Here is a 20,958-nt window from a genome sequence, read left to right as displayed (position 1 = left end):
GGATGCCAACTCTATTGTTTGAATAGAGAGGAGGAGAACAATTCGGGCCAGGATATCCTGTAATGGGTTTCATGCTCACCTAGGGCACCACAAAAGCGTGGCCACTCCGCTCGGGGGAAATGACCCAGGCACAGCTAGGGCACCCAGTCGCCCCTCAGTCCCAATGCTGAATTAGAACTGCCTCTCTCTCTCTTCCCTTATCTCTTTCTCCCTCTCTCACGTACTGACTCACTCACATTCACACACTCCCTCTCTCCCCCACACACTTATTTATATTCACTCACATACTGCTTCTCTCTGTCTCTCTCACACACGCACACTGTCCTGAAGTTCCAGAGGGGCGGGAAGAGGAACAAGAGAGGGAGGTGTCAGCTGACTGCCCCCCTCCAATCAGATAAGTTCTGATGTTAGTGTTTAGCAGCTGCTAAGATCAGAGTTAGCGTGAGGGAAGGAGGAAACGGGAGAGAGAGACCGAGAGAGAGACAGCTAAAGGCAGCCAGCCAGTCAGTCAGTCCGCATGGCTATGCGCTGGTAGGGAGGCATGACAAACCGGAGCTCTGTAGCATGGACGAGTCGAGCATTCTGAGGAGACGAGGGCTACAGGTAGGGGAATGGAAACTGATATGTGTGTGTGGAGAAGACGTGCAGTGGTAGTGTGTTTGTATGTGGGGCATTGCTCTGACAGGGTTTGTTGCTTCTGTACAGCAGAGCACAGTTAGGAGTTTCCTATATTTTGTGATAGTGATGCTCCAGAGCTTTTGTATAATTTCAGACAGTTGTTTTGAAAGTAGTGCTCACTAACTGAAACCGGTCCTCGAAAATTGTGCACAATTCTGTACTACGTTATCCATTTCGCATGATATGTTACATCCTGCTAAAAAAATAAAAATGTGTGTATATTTAATTTTGCGTTATGAATTCCAATTCGTACATTATGTTACGAATTTGTAAGTGCTTAAGATCCCGGACTGCACTTGGCAGTATGGGGTGTGTGTGTGTGTGTGTGTGGGTGTGTGGTAGCTGCTTACCTATTCACAGAGCTGTGTTTGTAGTCTCGCGTTGTTAAAGATGATTCTGTTCTGAGGTAAATGTTCTACATCGGAACATTGATTTACATCATGATTGACTACGTCACTTTACCACAGCATATCCACTCTTCCAGTTTATGTATTCTCAAACTTCTGTCTTGATTAGCGTATATCTCTATACACATTGTAAGAACATTGGACAGAAACAAATGTGATTTCTTCTGAATCATTTTGATTTCTCCATTGCCTATGATTTTATGTCTGCTGCATGACATTAGTGGTATAACCTGCCTGGGCTGCTGACGCTGTATGTTCCTAGCTATAGAGCCATATGGAAAATAATCAAGAAAATCACATAAGAATCTTGTATGGCATAAAATATTATTTGTAAAAAATATATAAATATCCTATATGTCAGTGATGTATTTGTATATGTGTTAACTTATATGCCTGATATGACACACAATTGAATACATGATTGTGGTGAATTTCCTACATGGAAATGCTTTCCTTATAGGTCAACATATAAAAAAAAACATGACAATTACTATTTGAAAAATACTATATTTGTATATACATTTTCAGGTATGAGTTTCCATGGTTAAGGCTGGGCAGCACCTCCTACTGGATTTATCTACTTATCTTTGGTCTCCCATCCAGGGTTTTAACCAAGCCCTGCTTAGCTTTGATATTTGTCACTGACTACTACCAATGTGCTATCATGAGAATGATTGTTGAGAGATCTCCACTAACTAAATAGATTCTCTGCTGCGATCAGTCATTCCTCCTCTTCATCCTCCCCCCCTCCTGCTTTCCTCTTCCTGTTCCTCCTCCTCCTCCATCTCTCCCCTTCTTGCTTTCCCCATTCCTCTTCCTGCTCCTCCTCGTGGCGGACTTTGCTACTTTCTTCAATAAGTGTGACATTGTGTGCGTCAATGACTTCCGACAGTGGTATCCCAATTGCTTTGAAATGTGTATGTCCCATGTATGAGACCTTAGAAGGCTTAGCTTACATGTCTCTTGTTTGCTTTTTATACAATACATGCAACATTTCTGTTATGTCTAAATGTTACCCACCCAAGTCAGATATTACAAGAATCTTCTATGAACATTGTAAGTGTACTTGCTGCCATATATATTACTTAAGCTCCAGGTAGAACATATAAGAATCTTGTTAAATTATATATTTTCCATATGGGGAGGCTGATTGATCGGGAAGGCTGAAGCACTGTCAACCAGCCTCTTATTGACTTCTATATGATAATGGAACAGATATCGAAGCGTGTGCTTCGTGGACGGAAGCCTTGATAAAAGTATTGGATGTGTGCAGGGCTGCCCTCGTCCAGTGTGTGTACTTTAGGAACGCATGATTGCACTTATCCCATAACAGAGAGATTTGAATGGACACACAGTGCCATAATGGGGGGGTGAAGAACATTGCAATTAGAAATGCACCATCTCTCTCACATTTTGTTCATACCCACTGTTGGAAAACTTTATTCTGAGATTTAAGCTTTAGTTTGGTACAGTCACCATACGCAAGCATACATTTAAAAAAAATTCAAACTGTAGATTTACTTTGTTTTGTACACAACAGCAAAACTCCTTTATCACAGATCAATACTTGGTGAATAGCTCAGTGATTCCAAATGAGAGTTCCAGGGTAAAAGGGAATCCAAAAGGACTGTGAACTGTTGACTAGGATGGGAGAACCAGATTTGTTTTTTCTACATGCCAAATTCCCAGTGAGTCATTTTATGTGCCATTATTTTTAATTGGTCTGCACTCCACAGATGAATCAAAGCAGTAAAGTAGCTTTTATGCTCCGACATTAATTTCACTATAAAGAATGACATTCGTGCTCGTTAGAGATTGCATTTTCCCCCTGTGCTTTTGTTTTAAATTATCAATAAAAGCCGTGGACAAAACGTAGATAACCAAATTATTGTTTGTATGTTTCACAATTTAAAATATAGTGTTTCCCCAGTGTTTATTCACTTAGGAAAATCAAACTGCAGAAATGCTGACATTTCAACATTTCATTCAATTTTTTTTATTTTTATATAGTCTTAATGACTTTCTCTATATTAGCCATTAAAATGTAGTGTAATTGCCACGTGCGTTTATCAGGAGCTCCCAAAGCTGTAATTGTCCTCACAGTAGCCGCTTATCTCCCGCTAGCTCTTTGTTTAAACTTTAAAGGACACGCTACCTCCATCCTTGTTCATTGTTTCACACAGGAGACATTACGCCCAATGCTCTTAGAGATCCTTGATAGACGTCAGCTAAGCCAAACAGAAAGACCTCTGTGGTGGAGGGAGGAAGCTCTATAGAGCACCAGTGTTGTGGTTCAAATGGCAACAGGGAAGTTAGTTTGTCAGGCAAGTGAATGAGACTGGCTCTCTGACTCAGATCCTTGGAGCAGGAAGGAATAAGTGGTGACATCATTTCACTGAGACTAGATAATGTTTACATTTTGGTAAATGAGAAGTGCATGGCCTTGTGCTATATAAATGCTGATTTGTGTATGTACAGTATACAGTAAGTGGGACTTTGAAGTAAAAAGCGATCAGTAAAATGATGACTCATATCTGTGTATACAGTACTGAATATGCCACAGTTCAATGTTGTCTTTACTTTCTTTTGTGTGTCAATTGACTGATATGGCAAAATATATTGAGACAAAGAGTTTGGAATGAATAATTAAGGTGGCTCCAGGAAATGACTTGGTTTGATTGTGTCAACATCTCAACAGAATCCCCTCCCATTGGGTCAATGTTTCTTAATTCTTCTGAGGATAAGAAAACGCACACCAGATTAAGTGAACTGCAGGTTGGTGGAACGCACACGTTAGACCATACTCTTCTTCAGATGCGAAATATCAGTCACCAACATTTCACCAACAACATTTTACCTCCCTTTGGGTTTATGTAAATGTTTAAGGGCTGCACATGGTATGTAAAGTAGTTTAACTTCCTCTATGCACTTGTCTATTTCTGTCCTTGGACCTGACCCAACAGACAGACATCCACAACAGTGTTCACTTAGTGTAAACCCTACTGTCAGTGAGACTTACAAAGTGTGTACTTATGCCCTACTGTCAGTGAGAAACTACACATTCATCAGTTATTTATGATGGATATCATAAATGTCAAATATTTACACTTCAAGACATGTCTACATTATTGATCAGGTGTCTTGGAGTAGCGCGTGTGTGTGTGTGGGCGGGCGGGCGCATGCATGCATGCATTAAAAAATAATGCCCTGTGAGGAGTAGAACACTTGAATGACAAGCACACATGGCTATTCATCCAGCCTATCAATGTCCTGTATACATTAACTGCCTGTTGAGTTTGCTAGTCTAGTGTCAGGCTGTGACATTGAGGCATTGCCACATAAGTGTCATAATGCTAAACTTGGATGGGTCTGCAACAGCACGTGTTCTGGAGAGAATGTGATCAATTTATTCCATTGAAGTCTGGATAACTGCAGTTTTCAAGGTCAAGGCTATTGTCTCGCACAGAGTGCTGGCGATTAAAAGCAATTGGGATGTAATACAGTCTACAATAATTGTTTGCAATTTCAGATCATTTTTAGAGCATAGCAAAAGTGCTCTCAAATAAAAAATAGACTCAAATACCTGCGTGCCAAGAATAGTTTTAGGCTAGTTTGAATTTGTACAGTAGGAAAGGCTTTAAGAATATATTTCTGTACTTTTAGGTTATGGGAAATTATGAGGAATGCCACCCTACATTTCAGTCATTGTTTTCCTCTAACCAAATCCCAGAGTGAATGCCCTACATACATTGTCCACAAAAGGTGGCCAAATTTAGATAGTGTCTTAGCCCTCTGTACTAAGGTTTTCCTCTGTCCCTTGGTCTCTCTCTTTGCCCTACGAATCTCTGCAGTCAGACTACAAAGTGAATAATAAAAACAGTAGTACCTTGTTGCATATTTAAACCATTTGGTGGAGAGTGCTGGACTGTAATTGAAATAAATAGGCAGTTGAGTTGTTGTGTATTTGCTTTATAATTACATCTGTAGGACCAGGCATGGTGTGTGAGTCTCTAGAGGTTTCCGCTGTATTTGCATCTTTCATTTAGCTCTGTTTTCACATGTATGCTTAATAAGAACGAATGGGGACCGGGCATTTCTGATGAGATGTTCTCTCATGTAATTGCTTTTTCGATTGAAGGTCATAATTTTTTGCATGCTACCGAATGCATTATGTTGTTTATTAGGGTTTCACAGCGAAGCTATTTTTATTCTCTGTATTTTTATTATAAGAAAATTGTCAAATAACTCAATCATAGATTGGTTCCTTTTTTGAAAAACGTATTCTCATGAACAATAAGTCAAAATAACATTACCATGTAGTTTACCAATAGAATGGTCTGATGGTGATGTGGATATACTTGGAATACATATCCCAAATGAAATAAATGATCTCACTCCAAAAAAAAGTAATAGATAGTTAGCAAAAATAGATAAGATCTTGCTACCATGGAAAGGTAAATACCTGTCAATTTAACTCTTTAGTATTATCCCAGTTTGCTTATGGTCTTGCCTACGCCTAGCGAACAGTTTTTTTTTTTTTTATTATATGAGAAAAAATACACAATTTTATTTGGAACGGCAAGCCAGACAAAATTAAACGGGCCTATTTATATAATGAATATGAATTAGGAGGACATAAATTATTAAATATTAAAGCATTAGACCTATCACTAAAAGCTTCAGTCATACAAAAATTATACTTAAATCTGAACTGGTTCTCTAGCAAACTAGTAAGATTGTCTCACCCAGTGTTCAAGAAGGCACTTTTTCCCTTTATTCAGATTACAACCCCTCACTTTCAGATATTTGAAAAGGAAATAATCTCCCAAATATCACTATTTCTAAAACAAGCCATAGAAAGTTGGTTGCAATTTCAATTTAATCCTCCAGAAAAGACAGAACAAATATTGCAACAAATATTGTGGTTAAACTCAAACTAATTGATAAAAAACATTATCTTCGTAAATTATATTATCGGTAGGAATGGTGGAGTTATGTCGCACATGCAGCTAACAAAAACATATGGAAATGTCTGCTCTACCCAAAATTACAACCAAATAATTGCAGCATTACCGCAAAAATGGAAGAGGAAAGTGGAAGGAGGAAAAAGTAATGAACTTGTCTGTCGGCCTTGCATTAAAGAACAACATTGGTTAAAGAAAACTGTGATAAATAAAAAAGTTTACCAGTTTCATTTAAGGACTAAAAGATTGACAGCCATCCCATATAGATGGCAAAATAGTTGGGAAGAGATTTTTGACGTACCGATTCCATGGCATAGTGTTCATGAACTGATACGCAAAATGACGCCGGATTCAAAACTTATAATTTTTCAATTTAAATTATTATATACAATTCTTGCTACCAATAGAATGTTATGTGAATGGGGGATACAATCTTCCCAGCTCTGCAGATTTGGCTGTGAAGAGACAGAATCATTAGATCATTTGTTTTGGTACTGTCCATTTGTAGCTTGTTTCTGGACACAGGTCCAGGAATGGCTGAAGGATTGCAATATTTGCATGGAGCTGACCCTGCAGATAGCACTACTGGGTGATCTGAAAAGTCATAGTCAATCAATCAATAATATAATAATACTATTCAGTATGTAGGCCCATGGTACATCTCTTAACTTAGTTTGAGAAAAGCTATGGGGTTGGTTAAGAGATGGCTGAGTTATTGATAAATCAGGAATTCAGATTTTACGTGTAGATTTTAAATCCTTTGTAAATCCACTCCACTATGGCCTATCAACTTGTCCCTTCTTGGGGTCATCAAAGCCATTACCACGATGAACCATGTTAAGGCATTGATATTTAAAATAATGAAACTATAGTGGCTTGCGAAAGTATTCACCCCCCTTGGCATTTTTCCTATTTTGTTGCCTTACAACCTGGAATTAAAATAGATTTTTTGGGGGGGGTTGTATCATTTGATTTACACAACATGCCTACCACTTTGAAGATGCAAAATATTTTACAGCTGCAAGTCTCTTGGGGTATGTCTCTATAAGCTTGACACATCTAGCCACTGGGATTTTTGCCCATTCTTCAAGGCAAAACTGCACCAGCACCTTCAAGTTGGATGGGTTCCGCTGTTGTACAGCAATCTTTAAGTCATACCACAGATTCTCAATTGGATTGAGGTCTGGGCTTTGACTAGGCCATTCTAAGACATTTAAATGTTTCCCCTTAAACCACTTGAGTGTTGCTTTAGCAGTATGCTTAGGGTCATTGTCCTGCTGGAAGGTGAACCTCCGTCCCAGTCTCAAATCTTTGGAAGACTGAAACAGGTTTCCCTCAAGAATTTCCCTGTATTTAGCGCCATCCATCATTCCTTCAATTCTGACCAGTTTCCCAGTCCCTGCCGATGGAAAAACATCCCCACAGCATGATGCTGTCACCACCATGCTTCACTGTGGGGATGGTGTTCTCGGGGTGATGAGAGGTGTTGGGTTTGCGCCAGACATAGCGTTTTCCTTGATGGCCAAAAAGCTCAATTTTAGTCTCATCTGACCAGAGTACCTTCTCCATATGTTTGGGAAGTTTCCCACATGCCTTTTGGCGAACACCAAACGTGTTTGCTTATTTTTTTCTTTATGCAATGGCTTTTTTCTGGCCACTCTTCTGTAAAGCCCAGCTCTGTGGAGTGTACGGCTTAAAGTGGTCCTATGGACAGATACTCCAATCTCCGCTGTGGAGCTTTGCAGCTCCTTCAGGTTTATCTTTGGTCTATTTGTTGCCTCTCTGATTAATGCCCTCCTTGCCTAGTCCGTGAGTTTTGGTGGGCGGCCCTCTCTTGGCAGGTTTGTTGTGGTGCCATATTCATTCAATTTTTTTAATAATGGATTTAATGGTGCTCCGTGGGATGTTCAAAGTTTCAGATATTTTTTTATAACCCAACCCTGATCTGTACTTCCCCACAACTTTGTCCCTGACCTGTTTGGAGAGCTCCTTGGTCTTCATGGTGCCGCTTGCTTGGTGGTGCCCCTTGCTTAGTGGTGTTGCAGACTCTTGGGCCTTTCAGAACAGGTGTATATACTGAGATCGTGTGACAGATCATGTGACACTTAGATTGAACACAGGTCGACTTTATTTAACTAATTATGTGACTTCTGAAGGTAATTGGTTGCACCAGATCCTATTTATGGGCTTCATAGCAAAGGGGGTGAATACATATGCACGCACCACTTTTCCATTATTTATTTTCTTTAGGATTTTTGAAACAAGTTATTTTTTTCATTTCACTTCACCAATTTGGACTATTTTGTTTATGTCCATTACATGAAATCCAAATAAAAATCAATTTAAATTACAGGCTGTAATGCAACAAAATAGGAAAAACGCCAAGGGGGATGAATACTTTTGCAAGGCACTGTATCAACAATTCAAATTTTTTCCACTTTTAATGCTAATGCATAAAATTAGCAAAACAATATATTCTCATGGACTAAAAGTCAGATTCACTCCAAATATGGTCTTTGCACTCATCAGTGGTGGAAAAAGTACCCAATTGTCATACTTGAGTAAATGTAAAGATGCCTTGAAAATGACTGAAGTGAAAGTCACCCAGTAAAATACTACTTGAGTAAAAGTCTGAAGGTATTTGGTTTTAAATATTCTTAAGTATCAAAACTAAAAGTATAAATCATTTCACATTCCTTATATTAAGCAAACCAGACGGCACACTCCAACACTCAGACATAATTTACAAACAAAGCATTTGTGTTTAGTGAGTCCACCAGATCATAGGCAGTAGGGATGACCAGGGATGTTCTCTTGATAAGTGTGTGTATTGGAAAATGTTTCTCTCCTGCTAAGCATTCTAAATGTAACTAGTACTTTTGGGTTCAGGGAAAATGTACAGTGAGGGGGAAAAAAGTATTTGATCCCCTGCTGATTTTGTACGTTTGCCCACTGACAAAGAAATGATCAGTCTATAATTTTAATGGTAGGTTTATTTGAACAGAGAGAGACAGAATAACAACAACAAAAAATCCAGAAAAACGCATGTCAAAAATGTTATAAATTGATTTGCATTTTAATGAGGGAAATAAGTATTTCACCCCCTCTCAATCAGAAAGATTTCTGGCTCCCAGGTGTCTTTTATACAGGTAAAGAGCTGAGATTAGGAGCACACTCTTAAAGGGAGTGCTCCTAATCTCAGTTTGTTACCTGTATAAAAGACACCTGTCCACAGAATCACTCAATCAGATTCCAAACTCTCCACAATGGCCAAGACCAAAGAGCTCTTCAAGGATGTCAGGGACAAGATTGTAGACCTACACAAGGCTGGAATGGGCTACAAGACCATCACCAAGCAGCTTGGTGAGAAAGTGACAACAGTTGGTGCGATTATTTTGATTATACACAAAAGACCTGTCAATCTCCCTCGACCTGGGGCTCCATGCAAGATCTCACCTCGTGGAGTTGCAATGATCATGAGACCGGTGAGGAATCCGCCGAGAACTACACGGGAGGATCTTGTCAATGATCTCAAGGCAGCTGGGACCATAGTCACCAAGAAAACAATTGGTAACACACTACGCCGTGAAGGACTGATATCCTGCAGCGCCCGCAAGGTCCCCCTGCTCAAGAAAGCACATATACAGGCCCGTCTGAAGTTTGCCAATGAACATCTGAATGATTCAGAGGAGAACTGGGTGAAAGTGTTGTGGTCAGATGAGACCAAAATCGAGCTCTTTGGCATCAACTCAACTCGCCGTGTTTGGAGGAGGAGGAATGCTGCCTATGACCCCAAGAACACCATCCCCACCGTCAAACATGGAGGTGGAAACATTATGCTTTGGGGGTGTTTTTCTGCTAAGGGGACAGGACAACTTCACCGCATAAAAGGGACGATGTACGGGGCCATGTACCATCAAATCTTGGGTGAGAACCTCCTTCCCTCAGCCAGGGCATTGAAAATGGGTCGTGGATGGGTATTCCAGCATGACAATGACCCAAAACACACGGCCAAGGCAACAAAGGAGTGGCTCAAGAAGATTCACATTAAGGTACTGGAGTGGCCTAGCCAGTCTCCAGACCTTAATCCCATAGAAAATCTGTGGAGGGAGCTGAAGGTTCGAGTTGACAAACGTCAGCCTCGAAACCTTAATGACTTGGAGAAGATCTGCAAAGAGGAGTGGAACAAAATCCCTCCTGAGATGTGTGCAAACCTGGTGGCCAACTACAAGAAACGTCTGACCTCTATGATTGCCAACAAGGGTTTTTCCACCAAGTACTAAGTCATGTTTTGCACAGGGGTCAAATACTTATTTCCCTCATTAAAATGCAAATCAATTTATAACATTTTTGACATGCGTTTTTCTGGATTTTTTTGTTGTTATTCTGTCTCTCACTGTTCAAATAAACCTACCATTAAAATTATAGACTGATCATGTCTTTGTCAGTGGGCAAACGTAAGAAATCAACAGGGGATCAAATACTTTTTTCCCTCACTGTATGTAGTAAAAAGTACATTATGTCTTAATGACAAATCAAAAATCAGATTTTCTGTGTCAATTTAAACCACTTCACAGTGGTCTTTAAACTTGAAACTTGTCATCGCTATCATGGACATCACTAAGATGAACCACACTGAATTTTGTATTGATATCTCAAAAAAGAATGAACTCATTAACAACTAATTCTTTGCATATGAAACGCCAATGCTCAGAATCAACTGCAGTCATCTTCTCCTCCATGAACCATACGTCAGATTCACTCCATATTTTAATTTAGACTTATTTTATTACTACATCAGTCTTTTAATGGTTTTGAGAAAGAATAGTTGCTGCATTCGAATATGGCCACATTGTACCTATAGAGGCACAATAGCACATTTGCTAATGAAAAAAATACTCTTATGCACCGTAAATCAGATTGACTCTATATTTGGGAATAGACTCAATTAATTAGCCTCTAATGCATTTGAGAATGATTAGTTGCTGCATTGAAATGTGGGATCCGACCCAGTCGGATCTCGGGTAATCGGGTTCGGGTAGATCCTTGAAGACCTCTACTCTGCTGTCTTCGCTTCAGGGGGAAGCTTGCTCCACCATTTGGGTGCCGGGACAGAGAAGAGCTTTGGCTGGGCTGAGCAGGAGCTGCCCTCCCATAGGGGTTGGAGGGCCAAGAGACCAGAGGTGGCAGAACAGAGTACTTGGGTTGGGATGTAGGGTTTGATCATAGCCTGAAGGTAAGGAGGGGAAATTCCTCTTGCTGCTCAGTAGGCAAGTACCATGGTCTTGTAGTGGCTGCGAGCTTCAACTGGAAGCCAGTGGAGTGTGCGGAGAAGCGGGGTGACATGGGAGAACTTGGGAAGGTTGAACACCAGGTGGGCTGCAGCGTTCTGGATAAGTTGCAAGGGTTTGATGGCACAAGCGGGGAGCCCAGCCAACAGCGAGTCACAATAGTCCAGATGGGAGATGACAAGTGCCTGGATTAAGACCTGTACCGCTTCCTGTGTGAGGTAGGGTCATACTCTATGGATGTTGTAGAGCATGAACCTGCAGGAGCGAGTCACAGAGAACGACAGGGTGTTTTCCAGGGTCACGCCAAGGTTCTTTGTACTCTCGGAGGGGGTCACCGTGGAATTTGTCAACCGTGATGGAGAGGTTTTGGAGCGGCCAGGCCTTCCCCGGGAGGAAGAGCAGCTCCGTCTTGTTGAGCTTGACGTGGTGGGCCGACATCCAAGCTGAGATATCGGCCAGGCACGCAGAGATGCGCGTCGCCACCTGGGTGTCAGAATGGGGGAAGGAGAAAAGTAGATGAGTGTCATCCGCATATTAATGTTAGGAGAGACCATATGAGGATATGACGGAGACTTGGTGTATAGAGAGAAGAGGAGGGGGGCCTAGAACCAAGCCCTGGGGGACACCAGTAGTGAGAGTGCCAGTAGTGAGAGTATGTGGCTACCTGGCAGGCTGTTCATACCACGTAGGAGTGGCCTGCCAGGTAGGATGCAATCCAAGAGTGTGCAGAGCCTGAGACGCCTAGCACTGAGAGGGTGGAGAGGCAGGATATGATGGTTCACGTTGTGGAAGGCAGTGGATAGATCTAGGAGGATGAGAACAGAGGAGAGAGCCAGCTTTGGCAGTGTGGAGAGCCTCCGTGACACACAGGAGAGCAGTCTTGGTTGAGTTACCCATCTGGAAGCCTTACTGGTTAGGGTCAAGAAGATAGTTCTGAGAGAGTTGGTCAGAGACCGCATACTCAAGTGTTTTGGAAAGAAAAGAAAGAAGGGCTACCAGTCTGTAGTTTTTGACGTCAGAGGGGTCGAGTGTTGGTTTCTTGAGGAGGGGAGTGACTCTGGCCATTTAGAAGTCAGAGGGGATGCAGCCATTGGTCAGGGAGGAGCTAATGAGGGAAGTGAAGTGATTGAGTCGAGCGGGCAGGTTGTGGGGTGTCCAGACCTCACTAGTCGCAGGATCTCATCTGGCGAGAGAGCGGAGAAAGAGGTCAAAAAGGCATAGGGGAGTTCTGTGTGAGTGGGACCACTATATAGTTAGAAATATTAACACATTAAGTAATGACTTTAAGAATGATTACCTGCTGTATTCAATGCCAACCAACCTGTAGCACTTGACTAAACTTCACTTGTGTCATCCTTGGGGTATTGAGAGATAAACATGGTAATGCTTTCACATGGTGATGCTTTGCACATAAAGGAAGATAGTTCCTACATGATAGTGCTTTCTTTGTTATCCAACTGATCTTGTGTCCTTTGTGTCATCGTGTGAACCCCGTTCATTGCTGCTCGTAGCTATATTTTTGTTTACAGTAATCCCTCGTTTATCGCGGGGGTTACGTTCCGAAAATGACCCGCGATAAGTGAAATCCGCGAAATAGAAAACTTTTTTTTTTTTACAATTAGCAACTATTACATGTATACAAATACAGTGACTCACGTGTAGGCCGTTTCACTGCTCTTCAGACTGGGCCGCTGCATCCTGACTGCGCTCTGCAGTGTTCTCTTCTTCTGAAGCCCGCGGTGCAGGTGTGTTTGTTCGGGAGAAGAACATAGTGATAGGCAGCTGTTGTCGCTCTTTTTTCTTCTTTGCAAAAAGATCCTTGTACACCGACATGCCACCATCGATTACGTTGGAGAACTGTAACGAACGGCTCATCAAAGGGTCCCATTTCATTAGGAGATGTTCGAAATTACAAGATAATTTGGCCAACTTAATGTAAATTTGCCAAGCTGTTTTATGTACGTACACATAACTGCACGAGACGACAAAATGATAGCACAATTCGTAGCATGTTTTGATACAAGAAGCGGGAGTGAGTTTTTAGCGAATCAGAATGCAGAGCACAATGCACCAAAAAAAAAAATATGCATTATGAAAATCCGCGAAATAGCGAATCCGCGATAAGTGAACCGCGAAGTGGCGAGGGATCACTGTATTTCTTTTATGCCATTGTAAATTTTTCGCAATTCTGAAAAATCATTATCTTGATTATAATAGTACATTTGCATAATGTTAAGTGGCCATGACATATTTTTTAAAGGTGAAATCAGACCCATTTTTCTCTTCCTCAATGAGATTGCAGTTTGTGTAGACTGCAAACATCCGTTCTCATGTAATTCCTGATTTAATTGCATATTTAAATATTGCACTTTGACCAGTAGATTGCTCAATGGCCAGAAATGGCAAGTGTTACCAGTAGTTCTGTTATACTATAGATTTAGTATTGCGCATCATAGCAACTAAAATGTGTTGCCTTGGGCTGCTCTAGCACTTTACTGAACAGGAGTAGCCAGAATATTCCAACCTGTGTGTATTCATCGGTAAGTACAGTGGGGAAAAATAGTATTTAGTCAGCCACCAATTGTGCAAGTTCTCCCACTTAAAAAGATGAGAGAGGCCTGTAATTTTCATCATAGGTACACGTCAACTATGACAGAAAAAAGGAGAAAAAAAAATCCAGAAAATCACATTGTAGGATTTTTAATGAATTTATTTGCAAATTATGGTGGAAAATAAGTATTTGGTCAATAACAAAAGTTTCTCAATACTTTGTTATATACCCTTTGTTGGCAATGACACAGGTCAAACGTTTTCTGTAAGTCTTCACAAGGTTTTCACACACTGTTGCTGGCATTTTGGCCCAATCCTCCATGCAGTGATGTTTTGGGGCTGTCGCTGGGCAACACGGACTTTCAACTCCCTCCAAAGATTTTCTATGGGGTTGAGATCTGGAGACTGGCTAGGCCACTCCAGGACCTTGAAATGCTTCTTACGAAGCCACTCCCTCGTTGCCCGGGCGGTGTGTTTGGGATCATTGTCATGCTGAAAGACCCAGCCACGTTTCATCTTCAATGCCCTTGCTGATGGAAGGAGATTTTCACTCAAAATCTCACGATACATGGCCCCATTCATTCTTTCCTTTTACACGGATCAGTCGTCCTGTTCCCTTTGCAGAAAAACAGCCCCAAAGCATGATGTTTCCACCCCCATGCTTCACAGTAGGTATGGTGTTCTTTGGATGCAACTCAGCATTCTTTGTCCTCCAAACACGACGAGTTTTTACCAAAATGTTATATTTTGGTTTCATCTGACCATATGACATTCTCCCAATCCTCTTCTGGATCATCCAAATGCACTCTAGCAAACTTCAGACGGGCCTGGACATGTACTGGCTTAAGCAGGGGGACACGTCTGGCACTGCAGGATTTGAGTCCCTGGCGGCGTAGTGTGTTACTGATGGTAGGCTTTGTTACTTTGGTCCCAGCTCTCTGCAGGTCATTCACTAGGTCCCCCCGTGTGGTTCTGGGATTTTTGCTCACCGTTCTTGTGATCATTTTGACCCCACGGGGTGAGATCTTGCGTGGAGCCCCAGATCGAAGGAGATTATCAGTGGTCTTGTATGTCTTCCATTTCCTAATAATTGCTCCCACAGTTGATTTCTTCAAACCAAGCTGCTTACCTATTGCAGATTCAGTCTTCCCAGCCTGGTGCAGGTCTACAAATTTGTTTCTGGTGTCCTTTGACAGCTCTTTGGTCTTGGCCATAGTGGAGTTTGGAGTGTGACTGTTTGAGGTTGTGGACAGGTGTCTTTTATACTGATAACAAGTTCAAACAGGTGCCATTAATACAGGTAACGAGTGGAGGACAGAGGAGCCTCTTAAAGAAGTTACAGGTCTGTGAGAGCCAGAAATCTTGCTTGTTTGTAGGTGACCAAATACTTATTTTCCACCATAATTTGCAAATAAATTCATTAAAAATCCTACAATGTGATTTTCGAAAAAAAAATAATCTCAATTTGTCTGTCATAGTTGACGTGTACCTATGATGAAAATTACAGGCCTCTCATCTTTTTAAGTGGGAGAACTTGCACAATTGGTGGCTGACTAAATACCTTTTTCCCCACTGTACTATCAGTTGGGATTTGATTGGACACTCAATGGCTTGTCCTGCACTGTAAAAACCCAGAGTGCATTGAGTGAATGTTGGAAAAAGACCTTGGTTCCTTTCTAAACATAGCAATGTGAATGCAAAGGGGACTCGGACCACAAAATAGGTGAAGTGAACTGGCAAAAGAGTTGAGTCCTCATTCAAAGGCAAGGGCAGTGTGAATACAAATAACTTTTTTTTACCCCAGAGTTCGCTTTCAAGGGACTGAGATTGGTTCTTTTAAAGATGACTATATGTGAAAACACCCTTAAAGATGCATTATCTAACTTTTTGGGAGACCAGACCTAATTCACATAGAAATTTGAGTTATAGATTTGTCATTCTCATTGAAAGCAAGTCTAAGAAGCGGTAGATCAGTTCTATGTGTGCTATTTCTATGCATTATTACGTTTATTTTTTGCGTCTTTTACTTTCGGTTTTGTACACTAGCTGAAAATACAATATTTTTGGTTATTGAAAATATATTTCACAGCGGTTTAGATGGTACAATGATTCTTTACATTGCTTGTTTTGTCACATAAATTGAAATTAGGCTAACTATTAGAATTTTAGCAAGCAGGAAATGGCAGTGCGATTTCTGTATATTGCACCTTGTAAGCATACTGTACATGTTAAAACTGAGCTAAATGAAACAAACTACTACAGCTAAACCTCTAGAAACGTAAAACTCAACTCTGGACCTTAAAGCCAGTTCCACTGCTTTTTTAAATTGTTCCCCTCTAATCAGGCACGTATTTAGACCAGGGACACCAGGTGGGTGTAATTAATTATCAGGTAGAACAGAAAACCAGCAGGCTCCGGACCTCATAGGGTAAGAGTTCAATACCCCTACCTGTTCCTACAACTGTAATTCTAAAGCCAATACACAACTCCTCAACTTGCTATTTATATTTTTAATCTATTTGTTTATTTGGATCCTCACTTTTGCAGAAGCAGCAGCTACCCTTCCTCGGTCCACAAAAAACACAAAACATGACAAGTAACAAAACACTGATACACAAGGACAGTCACACATTTAAAATACAACGATATACAAACAATACAACTAAAAAAGTATGTGAGTGTCTGTGTTTGTGTGTGTCCCATCACAGTCCTTGCCGTTCCAATTACGGTCCAGCACTCTTACCACCAAATGGTTTTTATATGCAAGAAGGTGCTACTGTTATTAGTCACTTCGTGGTCTGACTGCAGAGCTTCTTAGGGCAAAGTTAAAGAGACCAGGATAAAGGAATACCTTGGCACAGAGGGCTAAGACACTATCTAAATATGGGCACTTTTTCTGGACAATGTACACTACCGGTCAAAGGTTTTAGAAAACCTACTCATTCAAGGATTTTTCTTTATTTTTAATATTTTCTACATTGTAGAATAATAGTGACGACATCAAAACTATGAAATAACACATATGGAAACATGTAGTAACCAAAAAAGTGTTAAACAAATCAAAATATATTTTATATTTGAGATTCTTCAAATAGCCACCCTTTGCTTTGATGACAGCTTTGCACACTCTAGGCATTCTCTTAACCAGCTTCATGAGGTAGTCACCTGGAATGCATTTCAATTAACAGGTGTGCCTTCTTAAAAGTTAATGCATTTGAGCCAATCATTTGACCAAGTCCATATTTGGGCAAGAACAGCTCAAATAAGCAAAGAGAAACGACAGTCCATCATCAGTCAATGCGGAACATTTCAAGAATTTTGAAAGTTTCTTTAAGTGCAGTCGCAAAAACCATCAAGCGCTATGGTGAAACTGGCTCTCATGAAGACCGCCACAGGAATGGAAGACCCAGAGTTACCTCTGCTGCAGAGGATAAGTTCATTAGAGTTACCAGTCTCAGAAATTGCAGCCCAAATAAATGCTTCACAGAGTTCAAGTAATAGACACATCTCAACATCAACTGTTCAGAGGAGACTGCGTGAATCAGGCCTTCATGGTTGAATTGCTGCAAAGAAACCACTACATTAAGGACACCAATAAGAAGAAGAGCCTTGCTTGGGCCAAGAAACACGAGCAATAGACATTAGACCGGTGGAAATGTGTCCTTTTTGGTTTGGATTCCAAATTGGAGATTTTTGGTTCCAACTGCCGTGTCTTTGTGAGACGCCGTGTGGGTGAACGGATGATCTCCGCATGTGTATTTCCCACTGTGAAGCATGGAGGAGGTGCTTTGGTGGTGACACTGTCTGTGATTTATTTAGAATTCAAGGCACACTTAACCAGCGTGGCTACCAAAGCATTCTGCAGCGATATGCCATTCCATCTGGGTTGGGCATAGTGGGACTATCATTTGTTTTTCAACAGGACAATGACCCAACACACCTCCAGGCTGTGTAAGGGTTATTTGACCAAGAAGGAGAGTGATGGAGTGTTGCATCAGATGACTTGGCCTCCACAATCCCCCGACCTCAACCAAATTGAGATGGTTTGGGATCAGTCAGACGGCAGAGTGAAGGAAAAGCAGCCAACAAGTGCTCAGCATATGTGGGAACTCCTTCAAGGCGGTTGGAAAAGCATTCCAGGTGAAGCTGGTTGAGATAATGCCAAGAGTGTGCAAAGCTTTCATCAAGGCAAAGTGTGGCTATTTGAAGAATCTCAAATATAAAATATATTTTGATTTGTTTAACACTTTTTTGGTTACTATGTGATTCCATATGTGTTATTTCATAGTTTTGATGTCTTCACTATTATTCTACAATGTAGAATAATAATAATAATAAATAATAATAATATGCCACTTAGCAGACGCTTTTATCCAAAGCGACTTACAGTCATGCGTGCATACATTTTTGTGTATGGGTGGTCCCGGGGATCGAACCCACTTCCCTGGCGTTACAAGCGCCGTGCTCTACCAGCTGAGCTACAGAGGACCACAGAAAATAGTAAAAATAAAGAAAAACCCTTGAATGAGTAGGTGTTCTAAAACCTTGGACCGGTAGTGTATATGGTGCATTCACTAGAGGATTTGGTTACAGGGAAACAATGACTGAAATGTAGGGTGGCTTTTTTGCAAAACCTCAAAGTCCACACAGACATATTCCTCATCCTTTCCCATAACCTAAAAGTCCAGAAATATATTCTTACAGCCTTTCCTACTGTATAAATTCAAACTTACCTAAAACTATTCTTGGCACGTAGGTATTTTAGTTTATTTTTAATATGAGGTCACTTTGACACTTTTGCCTTTTACTAAGCTCTAAAAATGCTCTGGAATTGCTAACAATTACTGTAGACTTAGTCTTTAAGGAGTATTCCATCCCAATTGCTCTTAATCGCCTACGCTCTGTGCGAGACAATAGCCGTTGACCTTTAGAACTGCAGAATCTAGAATTCAATGGAGTAAACTGATCACATTTCCTCCAGAACACATGCCGTTACAGACCCATCCAAGTTCAGCACTATGACACACTTATGTGGAAATGGCTCAATGTCACAGCCTCACACTAGACTAGTAAACTCAATAGGCAGTTATATGTATAAAGGACATTGATAGGCTGGATGAATGTGTGCTTGTCATTCAAGTGTTCTACTCCGCACAGGGCATACTTTTTTACTGTATACACGTGCATGCATGCACGCACACAAGCTATTTCAGGAAACCTGATCAATGATGTAGACAAGTAAACATGCAGTGACGTATAAATATTTCAACATTTCTGACCAGGACCAGTGGAAGCAAAACAGCCCCATAACATCAAAGATCCACCACCATATTTTACAGTTGGTATTAGGTTATTTTCTGCATGTGCATCTTTCTTTTGACAAAAACCCACCACTGGTGTGCATGGCCAAAGAGCTATATTTTCATAGCACTGGTTCCAATCCAAGAGCCAATGTCGTTTAGCAAAGTCCAGGCGTCTACATTTGTTGGATGAGATAAAAAATATAGCTTTTTGGCCATGCACACCAGTAGTGGTGGGTTTTTGTCAAAAGAAAGATGCACATGCAGAAAATAACCTAATACCAATTGTAAAATATGGTGGTGGATCTTTGATGTTATGGGGCTGTTTTGCTTCCACTTGTCCTGGGGCTCCTGGCAGAGGCAACCAGGTTTTTGACTAACATGTCCTGTTACTGGGTAAAGTTCATGATTAACGGCATCATGAACTTCACCCAGTAACAGGACATGTTAGTCAAAAACCTGGTTGCCTCTGCCAGGAGCCTGAAATTTGGCCGCAAGTGGATCTCCCAGCAAGACAATAACCCCAAGCACACATCAAAATCCACAAATAAATGGTTAATTGACTACAAAATCTACATTTTGCAATGGCCATCTGTCTCCGGACTTGAACCCCATTGAAAACCTGTGGTTGATTACTGCGTTATCTATGGAGAGACAGAGACGGCCAATCTCGATGGCAAATCTCAAAATTACTGTGAGATAATTAACTAATCTGTTTGTTGATATCTCCAGCACTTCACCTGATAAGGAGGATGTGGTCTGTCATAAATGTATCAATTGGCTGCTCCACCGGTGTCCAGTGTGATAGGTTTCATTTCTCAGGACAGGAATAGATCTACCTCTACCTTTTCACACTTCAACACTTTGAATGTGGTTTTAATAATAACATACATTTCATCCAGATGTGTTCAAACTACAGATACAAGCTTGAAAAACTATTTCTTAAGACTTTTTCCCAGTCCAACAACACTAGCATTGTCCTCGGCTCCACTCAAAAGGATAACCTAAGCAACTAAAGCGACAGTGATAGATCCAGGCCTTGTTCATTACTGTCTCTAACAGGTTCCTTAGAAATGACTTGATGAAGTTACTGGATGTCAGAGTCTCAGGGGAGACAGTCCAGTTGCTTTCCTTTGAGTGGAGCCGAGGACACTGCTGGTGTTTTTGGACTGGGCAGAAGTCTTTACACTAGAACCATTAAAGCAGTCATTTGGACTGCTCATGAATTAAAAAAATTCTCTGCCATTTTTAAAGTCATGCCCCCTCTGTCCTTGACTTTTCCTACATAAGTCTATATAACACACTCTTGGTTAGAATCTTAATATCACAAACAGAACTGGAGTTATAATCAGTTTTAGTAGGGCATGTCATTTTTGTAATGGTTTTCACCCGTTGCCCCTCCTTCTCCAGACAGTAGTGCCTGCTCTCCACCTCCTCCCAACAGTTGAAGGTGTCGTGCCCAGTTGATAATCACCCTGATAATTGCCTAGAAACTGAACTGAAACCATACTGAAACTAATTTCACACATATAACAACAGATGGAATACATGAAGAAAAGTATGATGGGGGAAAATGGGTGAGTTGATGAATGAGGGGAAGCGAACTACGCATAATTATTTTATCACCAATTGTGAATGATCTATTCTAATTATAATCTCAATGGTATGTACCTTATATCAGTCCACCAAATCCAATCAGTCTTATCAGTCTACTCTAGCATACTTGGAGTACACAGTGAGAGCATGCGTAATTTACAATGGCAAGAAA

General features: G+C 40.9%; 1 protein-coding gene across 1 annotated transcript in view; it reads left to right on the top strand.

Moving 5' to 3' along the window:
* The first annotated feature begins 459 nt into the window (after nucleotides 1–459).
* LOC121541582 (microtubule-associated serine/threonine-protein kinase 1-like) overlaps nucleotides 460–20,958 on the top strand; it is a 125,078-nt gene continuing 104,579 nt past the window's right edge. The window contains exon 1 of the mRNA XM_045208059.1: nucleotides 460–603. Coding sequence (XP_045063994.1) covers nucleotides 565–603 — 39 coding nt within the window. The 5' untranslated portion in view covers nucleotides 460–564. The remainder of the gene's footprint in view (nucleotides 604–20,958) is intronic.

Source organism: Coregonus clupeaformis, chromosome 27, assembly GCF_020615455.1.
Source record: "Coregonus clupeaformis isolate EN_2021a chromosome 27, ASM2061545v1, whole genome shotgun sequence".
Classification (NCBI taxonomy): Eukaryota; Metazoa; Chordata; class Actinopteri; order Salmoniformes; family Salmonidae; genus Coregonus; species Coregonus clupeaformis.
Note: the sequence above shows the minus strand (reverse complement) of the source record. Positions and strands in the feature narration are given on the sequence as shown.